Source organism: Phocoena sinus, chromosome 13 (assembly GCF_008692025.1).
Source record: "Phocoena sinus isolate mPhoSin1 chromosome 13, mPhoSin1.pri, whole genome shotgun sequence".
NCBI lineage: Eukaryota > Metazoa > Chordata > Mammalia > Artiodactyla > Phocoenidae > Phocoena > Phocoena sinus.
The window spans coordinates 52016379-52031863 of NC_045775.1; the positions used below are offsets into that span (position 1 = coordinate 52016379).

Here is a 15485-nt window from a genome sequence, read left to right on the forward strand (position 1 = left end):
CCTGGCCCAAAACATCAATACTGCCAAGACTAAGAAACATTACTGTAAACTCATAAGGGTTAATGATAAGAAGAAAAAGGCAAAGGAAATAAAGTAGGAATATGTATGGATGTGTAGTTCTCCCAAACAACCATATTAAATTCTGAAAGGCCCAGCAAATAGTCAGGTTTAAGATAAATCCTGATAAACTACATATCCCTATTTCATCATTAACTCAAATATTACTACTTGCAATGATAGTAATAATAAAGAGCAGCTAATATTTATTAAGTTCTTATTATGTGTCAATCATATCAGCCCATGAAATGCTCACAATAAGCCCATGAGATAGGTACTATTGTTCCTATTTTATAGATGAGAAAATGATAGTAAGAACAACTGAGTACCTTGCCCAATACTATAACACTAGTAAATGACAGAATCACTTACTATTAAACACCATAGGTATATTTCACAGATAATCAAAAAGCTTTATGCTGAGGCTTTATCCTTACTAATATCCTAAAATTAGAATGTGCATAAAATTTCCCTTTTCATGATCACACTTTAATGGAAGTTTCCACAAGCAATTTACTATCTACTATTAGGCAATTATTACAAGGAGTTGAAGATCTAGATCTGTGTTGTCCAATACAACAGCCACTAGCCACCTGTGGTCACTGCACATGTAAAAAATGGCTGGTCTAAACGAAGATGTTAAGAGTATTAAATATACACAGATTATTGAAGACCTAGTACAAAAAAATTTTTTATTAAAAATTTTACACGGATTACATGTGGATATATGATATTTTGGATATTACTGCTTTAAATAAAATTTATAATTAAAATTAATCTTCTCTGTTTCATCTTGCTTTTTAAAATGTGCCCATTAGAAAATTAAAAATTGGGACTTTCCTTGGTGATCCAGTGGTTAAGACTCCATGTCTCCACTGCAGTGGGGCACGGGTTCGATCCCAGGTTGGGGAACTAAGATCCCGCAAACTGCAGGGCGTGGCCAAAAATAAATTAATTAATGAAAATTAGAAATTACATACTTATGGCATGCATTTGTAGCTTACATTAATGGCATGCATTTTTAGCTTACATTATATTCCTATTGGACAGCACTGATCTAGAATATATCACAATTGAATAAATATAGGCTATAATTAACTCCCTAAAGGAAATGTAAGCTGTTTTATTCTTAGGTAGACTTACCCATCATGGTGGTGATGATGGTGGTGGTGGTGGTGGTGATGCTGTGGACCAATAAACTGCCGACAATTAAATAATTCATTCCCAATGGTCTCCCCAAGAAAGTCCCCAGTGCGTGTAATACAAGATTCCTGAGATGCTTGTGCTATATGAGCAGCATTCATTTCCCCTGAAATATCATGTTCTGGGTCTTCAGAGTGTGAACAGGCATCTAGCATTCGTATTCGATTATCTACTGATGGCACTGACTCAGTGTTAAAAACCAGGTCCTTTCCTGTTCCATTGCTTGTCCCACTTCTTTCTGATGGACCTTGGGAATCCCCTAAGCAAATGCCTGCTTGACTTTCTAATTTCCTGTTCCGATGATCTGTACCACAACTGCTTTTAGAAGGATTATGACCATGATCGTCATCTTCATCTTCTTCTTTAAGGGCTTCAATATCTGCAATGTCCTCTGACTGTACCTCACTGCCAGGGCTCCCTGCTGACTGGCTTGCATGGCTAGAATTCACCTCATTGCTAGATCCATCACTATGTCCACTACTGCTACCAGGACCACTGCTTCCATCTTCACCACTGTTGGCAGTTTCATCAGAACTTCCCTGCATGGATTCCTATATTTAGAAACAAAGAGACTTAAATAAATATTTAAACTAGTAAGAAAAAAGTAAATGACATTAACACACTGTACTTTTTTAAAAGGCTGTCACAGTCCTGACAAATTTCATTGAACAATACAAAATGGAATTAAAAACTCAAAGAAAAGTAAAGAACCTCAATGATACTTAAAAGATAGGAAAGGCCTCAACTGGCATCATGTTTATATTCCCAGTTCGAAGGATAAACATGGCACAAACCCAAAAATCAAAAAATCTCTTTAAAGCAGGAGGAAAAAGTATTTTCATACCTCTGTATCTGAAAGTCGCTGCTGCACATGTTTGGTTCTATTAATAAGTTGCTCATCCATTTCAATGTCACTGCCTCCACTTTGATGGGTATCGCTGTTATCACTGCTTTGAGGACTGGCTGCAGGTGACCCTATATTAAAATGATGGGGATTTTTTTTACTTCTAACTTGTATTAACATGGATCTATCAGAATGTCATAATCCTTTGATTCTTTGATATACCAAAGCTTCATGCTAAGTAGCCAAAAATATAATCTGGAAATATGTTAACATTTGCCAATTATTTCTAAAGAAGATATACATGATTTCAATTAAAAGTCAGGATACTAATGATTTCAGCAAAAAGGGTAAGTAAGATAGGTAGTCAGGATTTACATCTCCTATGCAAAATGAACTTTATGAATATGATACAAATATATTATATAAAATTAATTAAATCTAGATGATCATCAAAATAAAACTACAAGTCATCTTGCCATACATTTCTAAGACTCAACTTACAAGGTGATGGTGCAGCTCTTCTGAGCTCTTCGTCCTCTGAAGGAAAAGGAAAAAACAGGATGGAAATAATCTAAGTGACTGAATTTCTTTGGGGCACATATCAGTTGTTTTTATTACATAATCAACAAGATATAGGTAGGGAAACCTGCAATAATAGAAGTCCCCACCACGTGTCGTAGTACTTGTGGGTGCCTGCACAGGAAAGCCTAAGAAAAGGGTAGTATATGATGTCAGGAAACAAAAAGAGGGGTAAAGCTGATAAACTTGTAGGAAACCCTAGAAAGTTATACACGTAAAAGCACATATAAAATACCTGGAAAGACAGAAAACTTTGAAGTAGAAAACACAGAAAGAGAAATGTATCATTATGTTCTATTCTCAAAATTATTTCTAAAAGAAATCATGTTGACTGTTTTCTAACCAAAAGCTCTAAAGCTTTTATGACATAGTTTTGTTTTTTTTCTTAAAAGAACACTAGTGAAAGAAGATCCAGTAACTACTGAAACGTTATTGCTGTTATTTGAACAGTAAACCAAAAACATGACCTAACCCCAATTTATTAACGTTTTAAGAAAACCAACACCTCCCTTTCCAACTTATTTCAAAATTGAGATTAAACTGAAACGAATTTGCAGAAACTATTTCGAATTTGAGTTATAAGCTATGAACAACTTACTTCAAATTACATTATACTTTACTAACCTTTCTTATTTCCAATGGGAAGATTAGTGTTTAGTAAAGATGCAAAAGAACTCTGTTTAGATAGCTGGGCCTTAGCTGCTAGTGCATTATTCCACAATGCTTTAATTAACATCGATGCCAAGTACAGTGTCTTTAAAAAAAAAAAAAAGAGGAGAGGTTGAAATTAGCGGTTTTAGGAAATACTGTAACAAATTTAATATCCTTTTGCCTAACTGAAATGCCAACAGTAATAAACTACAAGTTAAATCATCTGGATCACAAATAAATTTTCCCTTTACAAAAAAAAAATTATGTTTTGAATGAATTACCTGTTCAGTATGAACACTTGGTTCAAGAGCTGAGACCAGATTAAGAAGATGTCTAAGTGGTACTGGATCCAAATTCTTGATGAGTGAAGGAAATAAGTCATGTATATACCGACTACAGTGTTTCAGCTAGAAAATAAAAGTAGAGACAATAGTCAAAAATAATCACACTATATAAATAACCTGACACCAAAAAAGTTATATAAGTTTAAAAGTGAAGAAGCTGGCTAGTACACTGATGTTTTTTAATATATTAGTAAAATGTTAATTACCAAATGTCATAAATCGCAGTACATAAAATTGTGAAAATAAAATTCCACTTAAGCAGAACTTCACTTTATCCAAGCAAACCACAAGCATAATTTTTAACCTCAAGAAGGAAGCCTGCAATAAATAGTCTCTGGAATCCAAGTATAAAAAGGATTCCAATTAAATTTAGGAACATATCACTAATATAAAAACAAGTTAAACAGTTAATTAAAATGTAGGCAATAAAAAATAAAATAAATTACAATTAGGAGAGAAAACCAAATAAATATTATTTTTTAAGTGTACAGTGGACCCTTGAACAACATAGGTTTGAATTGTGTGCATCCACTTATACAAGGTTTTGGGTTTTTTTTCCACTAAATACATACTACAGTACTATAATGATCCACAGATATGGAACTGTGGATACGGAAGGCTAACTGTAAAGTTACACATGGATTTTCGACTGTGCAGAGAGCTGGCATCCCTAATCCCCATGTTGATCAAGGATTGACTGTATTATATTTCTCACATTAAGTGGTTATGAAGTATTTATATAACATGGTCATTAATTGAAATACAGTACAAAATAGAAACCCCTTTATAATCAAGGTCTTCATAATATAAACTAGGAAAGTCTCCTTTGTTATACTAAACAGAATTATGTAAATATGAGGGAAAATATAATATTTACAAAGATATGACTAGTAAATATTACAATGTCATGTAAAATAAGCATCTTTTACAGCTACAAAGGTGCTAACTGCTAAATCAAGATACAGCAACAAATCTGACTTGGCCAGAAATATCCAATTTCAGGACTCCAAAGGTAAAATGTATCCTACTTATCTACAATACATAAAAAGTCTATAAGAAAATGTAGATTTTTCTATTCTAAAACACTGACTTTTATATTTTTCAGGTATAAAGCATATAAACTCTCTTCTACTGCATCATCTTATCAGGGTAAATATATACAACCTAATTTTGAAACAGAAGGTAAAATAACACTGGAAGAATTCCTCTACATTGAGGTAACTTCTAATAAACTACACTATTTACTTCAATGCTCCTATTAAATTCAACAGTGTTCTTTACACAACTGCAGTACTTTAAGAACAAAAACATCATTTGATTTTGAGAAGTGAATCATCAATTATAAGTCTGCCGATTTTATAGATCTCACCTAAGAATATTTTAATATAGTATTAATTAACATTATAATTGGACTGTACTAACAGTTTATACTTGCTTTTTGTCAAGAAGTAACTATCAGATTTACACTTTTCCTAATGAAAATGTGATTAAAACATACTGTGTGATAAATTCCTTATTTGTACCAGCATAAATATTAATAAAATGGGATTTTCATAATAGATATAATTTTGGTTATTTTTAAGTAACAAGACCCATAAGAGATAATTATGTAATCCTGTAACTGAGGCAAAAGACACATAAGGCTCTTTTCAAGATGCACTTTATGAAGACACATCCAAAAGTCAGGAAAAAAATATTGACAGCTTTAGTTCCTGGTAAAAATGGTAGTGTGGAGTTGGTTCACAGACTCTTCTTAACTAGTTATTGAAAAGAAAAGAGAAGAAAAGAATGTCAGGGAAGATGGCAGAGCAGGAAGTACCAGGAATCCAGCTCTGTACCTAGAAAGCAACTGTACTACTGGCAGAAACTGTCTGATGTAACTATTCTGAAACTCTGGAATAGCCAATTTGAACTCTTGTGCTCCCAAAGGAAAGCTTGGCTGGTAAACTGTTGTTAATGTTGGCCAATTTCAGCCTTCAGTGTTGATAGCAGCTACCCATTTCCTACTCCTTGACCCTACGGCAGGCAGCTGTGGGGACAGCAATATGTGACTCTGGTACAGTTTGTTGGAGCCATGATGGGCAATAATGATCTTGTCCAAATAATAATGTCCAAATAACAAACTTCTGTGTTCTGAATTCGGATTACTACACCTGATGGGTGAGGTATGGGCACAGAGGTTAGGTGCCATTGTTTCAACCCAAATCAGCGAGATTGACTACTGGGGGAATTAAAGGAGCCACACCAGGGTTTTTTTTAGACATTCAATAACAACCAAATATGTAGAACAATTTAGAAAGGTACTGTACATTCCCAGGGAAAGACACAGCTCAGAAAAATACCTGAAAAGACCATGAGCTTTCACATTAGATCATTTTTAGGCTAGGTATCAATTAAAAAAGAACAAACTCTGAGAAAAGAAGAGAATCTCTTTTCCAAAGTTACCATACTATAAAATTCAATGTTTTCAACCAAAAAAAGAAGAAAACCAACACAAAGTATAAAAAGAAACAGGAAAATATGGCCCATCCAAGTAAATAAAATAAATCAACACAAATGTACCCATCATTTGTAGAATGCGCACCCATAGGAATTACTAGACAAAGACCTTAAAACACCTTCCCTTAAAGATGTTAAAAGAGCTCAAGGAAAAGGATGAAGACTGGAAAACAATGCATGAACAAAATGAGAATATCATTAAAAAGACAGAAATTATAAAAAGGAGCCAAAAAGAAATGCTGAAAAGTAAAATAACTGAAATAAAAAATACACTAGAGGGGCTCAAAAGCAGATCTGAGCAAGGAGAAGAATAAGCAAACTTGAAAACAGGACAACTGAAGAAAATAGGACAACTGAAATTACTGAATCTAAGGAACAGAAAGAAAAAAGAATGAAGAAAAGTGAAGAGAGTCTAAGGGACCTGTGGGACACCACTCAGTCTACCAATACACTCATTGTAGCAATCCCAGAGGAAAAGAAAGGTACACAAAGTATATTTAAAGAAATAATGGCCAAAAGCTTCTCAACTTGAGGAAAGACGTAAGTCTACAAATCCAAAAAGTTCAACACACTCCCAGTAGGATAAACTCAGAGAGTTATACCAAGAGATACTATAATCGAACTGTTAAAAGCCAAAGACAATAAACTAATCATGAAAGCAGGAAGAGATAAGCAATTCACATAAAACAGATACCCTATAAGACTATCAGCCAATTTCTAATTGCAAACCTTGGAAGCCAGAGGAAGAAGTATGATATACAAAGAGTGAGAGAAAAAACTTTCAACTGAGAATTCTACAATTGGCAAAATCTGTCCTTAAATAATGAGAAATTAATACATTTCCAGATAAACAAAACTAGACCTGCCCTGCAAGAAATGCAACAGGAAGTCCTTCAGAATAAAATGAAAGGAAGCTAGACAACAGTGAAGAAATAAACATCTCTGTAAAGGTAAATATACAGACAATTAAAAGCTAGTATTATTATAGTTTTCATTTCTAACTCCATTTTTTTAATTCCTACATGATTTAAAGAACAAAAACAAGAAAAATTATTATTCTACACAACTGGGCACAAATTATATAAAACTGCAATCTGTGATATTAATAGCAAAATAAGGGGGATGGAGCTGTACAGAAACAAAGTTTTCGTATGGTATTTAAGTTGGCATAAATTCAAATTAGATTGTAAAAACTTCAATATGTCAATGTAATTACCACTTTATACACAAAATATCTATAAAATACACACAAAAGGAAATGAGAAGGTAATCAAAATATTTCACTATAAAAAAATCAACTAAAAAAAGAAGGCAGTAATGGAGGAAAGTAATGGACAAAAATACTATAAAGACCTATAAAAAACAAACAGAAAAATGGCAGAATTAAACTCCTCTTTGAGTAATTATTTTAAATATAAATGGTTTGGGGAGAGAGATAAATTATGAGTTTGGGGATTGAAATATACACAATACTATATATAAAAAGTAGATAATTAAAAAGGACCTACTGTATCGCACAGGGAACTATACTCAATATCTTATAATAACCTATAATGGAAGAGAATTTTAAAATATATATATTTATATATATGTATAACTGAATCACTTTGCTGTATACTTTGCTGAAACTAACGCAACACTGTAAGTCAACTATATTTCAATAAAAATGTTTTTAAAATAAATAAATGGTTTAAACACTCCATTCAAAAGACAAAGAACAGCAGAATGGGTTAAAAAACATGATACAAATATACAATGTCCTTAAGAGATTCATTTTACATCCAAAGACACAAAATGGAGAGGATGGAAAAAGATATTCCATGTAGATAATGAGCAAAAGAAAGCTGGGCTGACCATACTAATATCAAGTAGTTTTAATTTTTTAGAAGTTACTAGAAAAAGAAGAATTATCACATACTCCAACAACCCCACTCCTGGGTATATATCCAAGAGTTAAAAGTGGGATTTCAAAGAGATATTTGCACACCCATGTTCACTACAGCATTACTTACAGCAGCTAAGACGTGAAAGCTGCACAAATGCCCATCAACAAATCAATGTATAAATACAATGTGGCACATACATACAACAGAATATAATTCAGCCAAAAAGGGGAGGAAATCCTGTCACATGCCACAGCGTGGGTGAACATGGTGAACATGGGTGAACTCTGAGGACATTATGCTGAGTGAAATAAGCCAGTCACAAAAGGACAAATACTACAGGATTCCACTAATATGAAATATATAGACAGAATGATGGAGAGTCAAATGATGGATACCAGGAGATGTGAGGAAAGAGAATTGGGGAGTTGTTGTTCAATGGGTGCAGGCTTTCAGTTTTGGAAGATGAAAAAGTTCTAGAGATCTGTTACAATATATTCATAACAATATGAATATAATTAACACCATTAGAATTTTTTAATGGTTCAGAGGGTAAATTTCATGGGTTTTTTTCCCTACCACAGTTAAAGATTTAAAAAGAAAAAAGGTTAACAGAGACAAAAGGTAACATCATTCATTAATAAAAGGTTCAATATAGCAAGAATATATAATAAACACTGAAGAAAAAATTGACAGAAATTAAGGGAGAAATAGAAAGTTCTACAATAATAGTTGTAGATGTCAATAACCCACTTCAATAATGGATAAAACAACTAGACAGAAGAAAGGAAAGAGAAAACTCGTAGAGCACAATAAACCAATTACACCTAACAGACATACAGAGAGAACATTCCACAAAACAACAGCAGAAAACATTCTTTTCTAAAGAATGTATTCTTTTCTAAAATACAGTTTTCCAGGACAGACCATATGTTAGGCCACAAAACACGTCTCAAGAGATTTAAAAAGATACGTGTTTTCTCTGGCCACAAAAGGATGAAGTTAAGAAATCAATACTAGAAGGAAAACTAGAAATTTTACAAATACATGGAAATTAAATAATACATTCTTAAACAACCAATAGGTCAAAGAAAAAAATGACAAGGGAAATCAGAAAATATTTAGCAACAAATGACTTGAAAAAAACAACAAAACAAAATACATGGGATGCAAAAAAGCACTGCACAGAAATTTATTAAATGTAAACGTAAATTTAAAAAGATCTAATTATCAACAACCTAATTTTATCATTTAAGGAACTAGAAAAATAATAAACTAAACCCAAAGCTAAAAGAAGGGAAATAATAAAGATGAGAACACAGATAAATAAAATACAGATTAGGAAAACAATTTTTAAAAATTAACAAAACCAAAAGCTGGTTCTTCTAAAGATTCACAAAATAACAAACATTTTGCTAGACTGACTAAAAAATATTTTTAGAAGAGGAGAGAGAAGGTGTAAATAGCTAAAATCAGAAATGAAAGTGGGATATTACTACCAAACTTAGAGGTTAAAAAAATATATATAAGAAAATACCATGAACAACTGTATGCCAAAAAAATTCCTCACAAATTACCTAAATTGACTCAAGAAAAGGAAAATGTCAATAGAGCTTTAACAAGAGACTGAGTCAGTAATCAACCTCCCAACAAAGTACTAAAATACATGGTCTTAACTAGTGAACTCTACCAAACATTTATAGAAAAATTACCACCAATCCTTCTCAAACCCTCCCCCCAAACTGAAGAGAATGCAATACTTCCTAACTCATTCTATGAGACTAGCACTGACCTGATACCAAAGCCTTCATTAAGAATTGAAAATCACAGAGCAGTACCTCTTTCAGTGATACTAAAGTTCTCCACAAAATATTAGCAAATCAAATACAACTGCATACTAAAAGAATTTTCACTGTGACCAAGTGAGGTTTACTACAGGAATACAAGGGTAGTTCAATAAGAAAAACACTTACTGTAACACATCCTATTAATAGAAAGGAAAAAAGCCACATAATCTTCTCAACTGATGCAGAAAAGGAATCTGACAAAAATCCAACACCTTTTCATGCTAAAAACTCTCAGAACTTTAAGAATAAAGAAAAAGTCCACAGCCAACATCACACTCAGTACCCAATAACTGAAAAAATTTCCCCTAGGATCAGGAACAAGACAATGATGCTCACATTCATCACTGCCATTCAACACTACATAGAAATTCTAGCCAGAGATATCAGACCACAAAAATAAATAGCAAATCAATTGGAAAGGAAGATGTAAAACTATTCATAAATGACATGATTTTATACATACAGAAAGCTAGTAGAGCTAATAAGCAAATTCACAAAGTTATACAGTACAAGCTCAACAAGCGAAATTCAGCTGTTTCTATATACCAGCAGTGAAATACCTGACAAGAAATTTAAGATAGCAATTCCATTTACAATAGCATACAAAGAATAAATACTTAGAAATGAAACAAAGTAGGTGAAAGACCTATACAGTGAAAACTACCAAACACGCCTCAAAGAAATTAATGATTTAAATAAATGGAAAGACATCCTATGTTCATGAATAGGAAGACTTAACATTGTTAATACTACCTAAAGCAATCTACGGATTCATCACAATTCCTATGAAAATTCTAAGAGCCTTTTGGCAGAAATGGAAAATCCAGTGCTCAAATTCATATGGAGTTCTGAAAAGCCAAAAACAATCTTCAAAAAAAAGACTTTGAAACACAACAAAAATAGAGTAATTAAAACAGTGTGGGGCTTCCCTGGTGGCGCAGTGGTTGAGAGTCCGCCTGCCGATGCGGGGGACACGGGTTCGTGCCCCGGTCCGGGAGGATCCCACATGCCGCGGAGCGGCTGTGCCCGTGAGCCATGGCCGCTGAGCCTGCGCGTCCGGAGCCTGTCCTCCGCAACGGGAGAGGCCACAGCGGTGAGAGGCCCGCGTACCGCAAAAAAAAAAAAAACAAAAAAAAAACAGTGTGGCAATGGCGTAAAGACAAACATAGAACAATGGAGTAGAATAGAGAACCCAGAAAATGTAACCTCACATAAATGGTCAAATGATTTTTCAACAGTGCCAAGACCATTCAACGGAGAAAGGACAGGCTTTTCAAAAAAAAAAAAAAAAAAAAACGGTGCTCAGAAAACTGGATACTCACATGCAAAAGAGTTAATATAGACCTTTACCTTATCCCCCACACAAAAATTAACTCAAAATGGATCAAAGAGCTAAACTCAGGACATATATAAAACTTTTTTAAGAAAACACTGGATAAAATCTTCACAACACTCGATTTGACAACGGTTTCACTTGTATGACACCAGAAACACAGGCAACGAAAGAAAAAATATATAATAAATCAGACTTCATCAAAATTAAGATTTTTTTTTTTGGAGCTGTGTTGGGTCGGGTCTTAGTTGCATCACATGGGATCTTTCGTTGCGGCGCGAGGTTTCTTTGTTGCAGTGCTCAGGCTTCTCTCTAGTTGTGGCATGCAGGTTTTTTCTTTCTCTAGTTATGATGTGCAGGCTCCAGGGCATGTGGGCTCTGCAGTTGTGGTGCATAGGCTCCAAAGTGCATGTGCTCTGTAGTTTGCGGCACTCAGGCTCTCTCATTGAGGCGTGCAAGCTCAATAGTTGTGGTGTGCAGGCTTGGCTGTCCTGCAGCATGTGGAATCTTAGTTCCCTGACAACGGATTGAACCCACGTCCCCTGCATTGCAAGACCGATTCTTTACCACTGAACCACTAGGGAAGTCCCCAAATTAAGACTTTTTTGTGCGTCTAAGGGTACTTCCAAGAAAGCAAAAGACAACTTACAGAGCTGGAGAAAATATCTGCAAATTACGTATCTGATAAGAGATTAATATCCAGACTATATAAAGTACTCCAAAAACTTAACAGAAACTCTCAAACCACCCAATTCAAGAACAGGCAAAGGATCAACATTTCTGGCACTTCCCTGGGGGCGCAGTGGTTAAGAATCTGCCTGCCAATGCAGGGGACACTGGTTTGAGCCCCGTGCTGGGAAGATCCCACATGTCGCTGAGCAACTAAGCCCGTATGCCATAACTACTGAGACTGCGCTCTAGAGCGCACAAGCCACAACTACTGAGCCCACATGCCACAACTATTGAAGCCCGCGTGCCTAGAGCCTGTGTTCTGCAACAAGAGAAGCCACTGCAATGAGAAGCCCACGCATTGCAAGAAAGAGTAGCCCCTGCTCGCCACAACTAGAGAAAAGCCCGTGTGCAGAAACGAAGACCCAACGCAGCCAAAAATAAATTAATTTTTTTAAAAAAAGGATAACCATTTCTCTGAAGAAGATGCACAAATGACCAATAAGCACATGAAAGGCTGCTCAACATCATTAGTCATTAAGATGCAAATAAATGCAAATTATAACCACAATTAGATACCACTTCATAACTACTAGGATGGATAAATTTTTTTAAAAAGACAAAAGTGTTGACAAGGATGTGAAGTAATTAGAACCTGCCTGTATTGCTGCTGGGATGTAAAATACTGCAGTTGCTACAGGTTAAACCTAGATTTACCATATGACCCAAAAGTTCTACCCTGAGGTACATATACAGATGAACTGAAAGCAGAGATTCAAACATGTATTTGTACATCCATGCTCATAGAAGTAATTATCTACAATAAACATCCAAAAGGTGGAATTGACTCAAATGTCCACTGATGGATAAATGGATCTAAATGTGGTATATACATACAATGGAATACTATTTATCATAAAAAGAAAAATTTTATATATGCTATAACATGGATGAACCCTGAAAAAACTGTGTTTAGTAAAATAAGCCAGACACAGACAAATACTGTATGACTCCATCAAATGAGGTACCTAGAATAGGCAAGTTCATACAGACACAATGTAGAATGGAGGAAATCAGAAGCCCCCTGGGAAGGAGGAATGGAGAGTTATTATTCAACAGGTACAGAGTTTTTACTAGGGATGATGTCAAAGTTTTGGATACAGACAAATGATGGTTAAAAAAAACACTGTGAATGTATTTAATGCCACTGAACTGTACACTTACGAATGGTTAAAATGCTAAATTACTGGTTAATTATATTGTATATATTTGTACCACAATAAAAAATGTTTAAATAAAGGAAAAAATATATGTTAAAGGCCATCAACCAAAAACTCAAAACAAGTTAAAAAGAAAAACCCTAATGGGATTAATGAACACCTGAACATGAGAGAAATATTCTACCAACAAAAAATGATAGGATACTATCTTTGTAAAATATTAAAAATAAAAGTTGTTTGTTCAGAAAATGACTACTCTCCATGTATACTACACAGTTCTGATGGAAAACAAAAGAGTGGCTCTAGTAATATGATATTCAATCAAACTCTTCAAGTACAAAGAAATCAGACATCTCAAGTGTGTAGAAACCCAGAACAAAATATCCATAAATTTCTCTTCAGAGACCAGGGGTGTAGATAATCGAGAGGACAGGACTGCCGGTTGACCTTTAAACTAAAACTGGGGAAGCAGCGGCTCCTCACTACCCTCCATCATTAGAATATATGTTCGGCCTGCCTGCCATTCCCAAAGTGGGAGCTACTCCAAGGACATAACCTTGAGAGAGAGTAAGGAGTTGAGACCATCTGGATAGTATTTATGCCTAAACCCAGTTAAGGCCTCTCATAAACTTGTAAGATTTGACAGGTGAGTGCAGAGATCTACTCATCTTGCAGCCACTGAAGACAAGCCTCATAAGTTAAGTTCCCTTGCTTATTAAACCTGCCACCTACCAATCTGGAGTGATCTCTGCCTCTTTCTTCAGTTTCTCCCTGACCTCTGTGTACAGGGCCAGTTTACAAACCAACAAGGGAAAACAAAAGTCTACTCTGTGAATTATACGAGAATAAACACAAATTAACCCTGGAATAAGGAAAAAGGAATGAGAAAAACAGGAATGAAGGAAAAGAATATGTGGTAAATCATATAGCTAAATACAAAATTAACATTAAACAACTGTGGAAATTATAATTTATAGTATAGAACTTAAAAGTTACATAACTTGATAAAATAAAAATAACATAATAAAAACTGCAAGTGGAAAATGAGAGAAAAATGATGAGAATTTCCTCATCTTCCACAGAGGAAAATCAATCGTTACTGTATTTTAGAATGAAAAGAAACACACCCACAAAGAAAATGAGCATCAATAATAGGTATGAGGGACTTCCCTGGGGTACAATGGTTAAGACTCCGTGCTCCCAATGCAGGGGGCACAGGTTCAATCCCTGGTCAAGGAACTAAGATCCATATGCCGCAGAGTGCAGCCAAAAAAAAAAAAATTACTATTAATAATAATACATATGAGATTTCAACAAATTTCTGAATGACTGAAATGAATGGGAATACATTTTTAAATGTACAGGTAGAGAAAGCTGTAGCTCAGAGTAATTTGTGAGTGAGCTGCAGAGGAGATAGGTCTATCTTCCCACTGTAACTGGGGAAATTTCTGAACTCATCTGAGTACCAGATCTGATGGACAGCAGGAGTGAGACATGAACATGAAATTCTCTGTTTTCTCATTCCTTCCTCTGTTTCCCATTCCCAGGAGTCCATCTGAGAGCTGTAATGGAAAAATATTTCACAACACCCAAGAACATCTAGGCCACTTACCAGTCGTCTTCCTTAAGTATGGATAGCAAAGGCATATGGAAAGACCCAACAACATAAAAGAAAAAATACAGTACAGACAAGAGGTTTGAATATGTAATACAAGAAGGAATCATCATTCATATTAACAGCTCCTAAAAAAGCAGGAATGAATATAATTCAAATCATAAGATGTAACATAGAGGCAGATACTGCAGTGGCCAGATTATAATTCAAGTACAATCATTAACTTCACATGCTAATAGTATGCAATGTCTCATAAAACAGTAATCTAGGGCTTCCCTGGTGGCGCAGTGGTTGAAAGTCCACCTGCCGATGCAGGGGACACAGGTTCGTGCCCTGGTCCGGGAAGATCCCACGTGCCGCAGAGCGGCTAGGCCAGTGAGCCATGGCCGCTGAGCCTGCGCGTCCGGAGCCTGTGCTCCGCAATGGGAGGGGCCGCAACAGTGAGAGGCCCGCGTACCGCAAAAACAAACAAACAAACAAACAAAAAAAACAGTAATCTAAATGTGTGTACAAATATACATGCAGAAGCTAATAACCAAGAGAGTGTATATCAGCATTTCTAAAATTAGTCATCACATAAACCCTTTGAGAATCTGATGAAAATTATGAACTATTTCCCCTCAAAATATACATAATGCACATTTGAATCAGATGACATTTAAGTTCCTTCTAAATCCTAGGGAATTTTACTTCTGTCATTGACACATGAAAATCTATTCCCAAAAAGCTATTAGCTGCATT

General features: G+C 34.9%; 1 protein-coding gene across 5 annotated transcripts in view; it reads right to left on the reverse strand.

The window, feature by feature from the left end:
- USP34 (ubiquitin specific peptidase 34) overlaps nucleotides 1-15485 on the reverse strand; it is a 234585-nt gene that overhangs the window by 129397 nt on the left and 89703 nt on the right. For 4 of the 5 annotated variants that reach the window (XM_032653399.1, XM_032653401.1, XM_032653403.1 and 1 more), the window contains exons 11-15: nucleotides 3616-3741; nucleotides 3308-3437; nucleotides 2606-2641; nucleotides 2105-2235; nucleotides 1201-1811 (exon numbers count right to left, since the gene is read on the reverse strand). In XM_032653399.1, the coding sequence (XP_032509290.1) occupies nucleotides 1201-1811; nucleotides 2105-2235; nucleotides 2606-2641; nucleotides 3308-3437; nucleotides 3616-3741 (1034 nt within the window). The remainder of the gene's footprint in view (nucleotides 1-1200; nucleotides 1812-2104; nucleotides 2236-2605; nucleotides 2642-3307; nucleotides 3438-3615; nucleotides 3742-15485) is intronic. The other variant, XM_032653400.1, reaches the window with a different exon arrangement.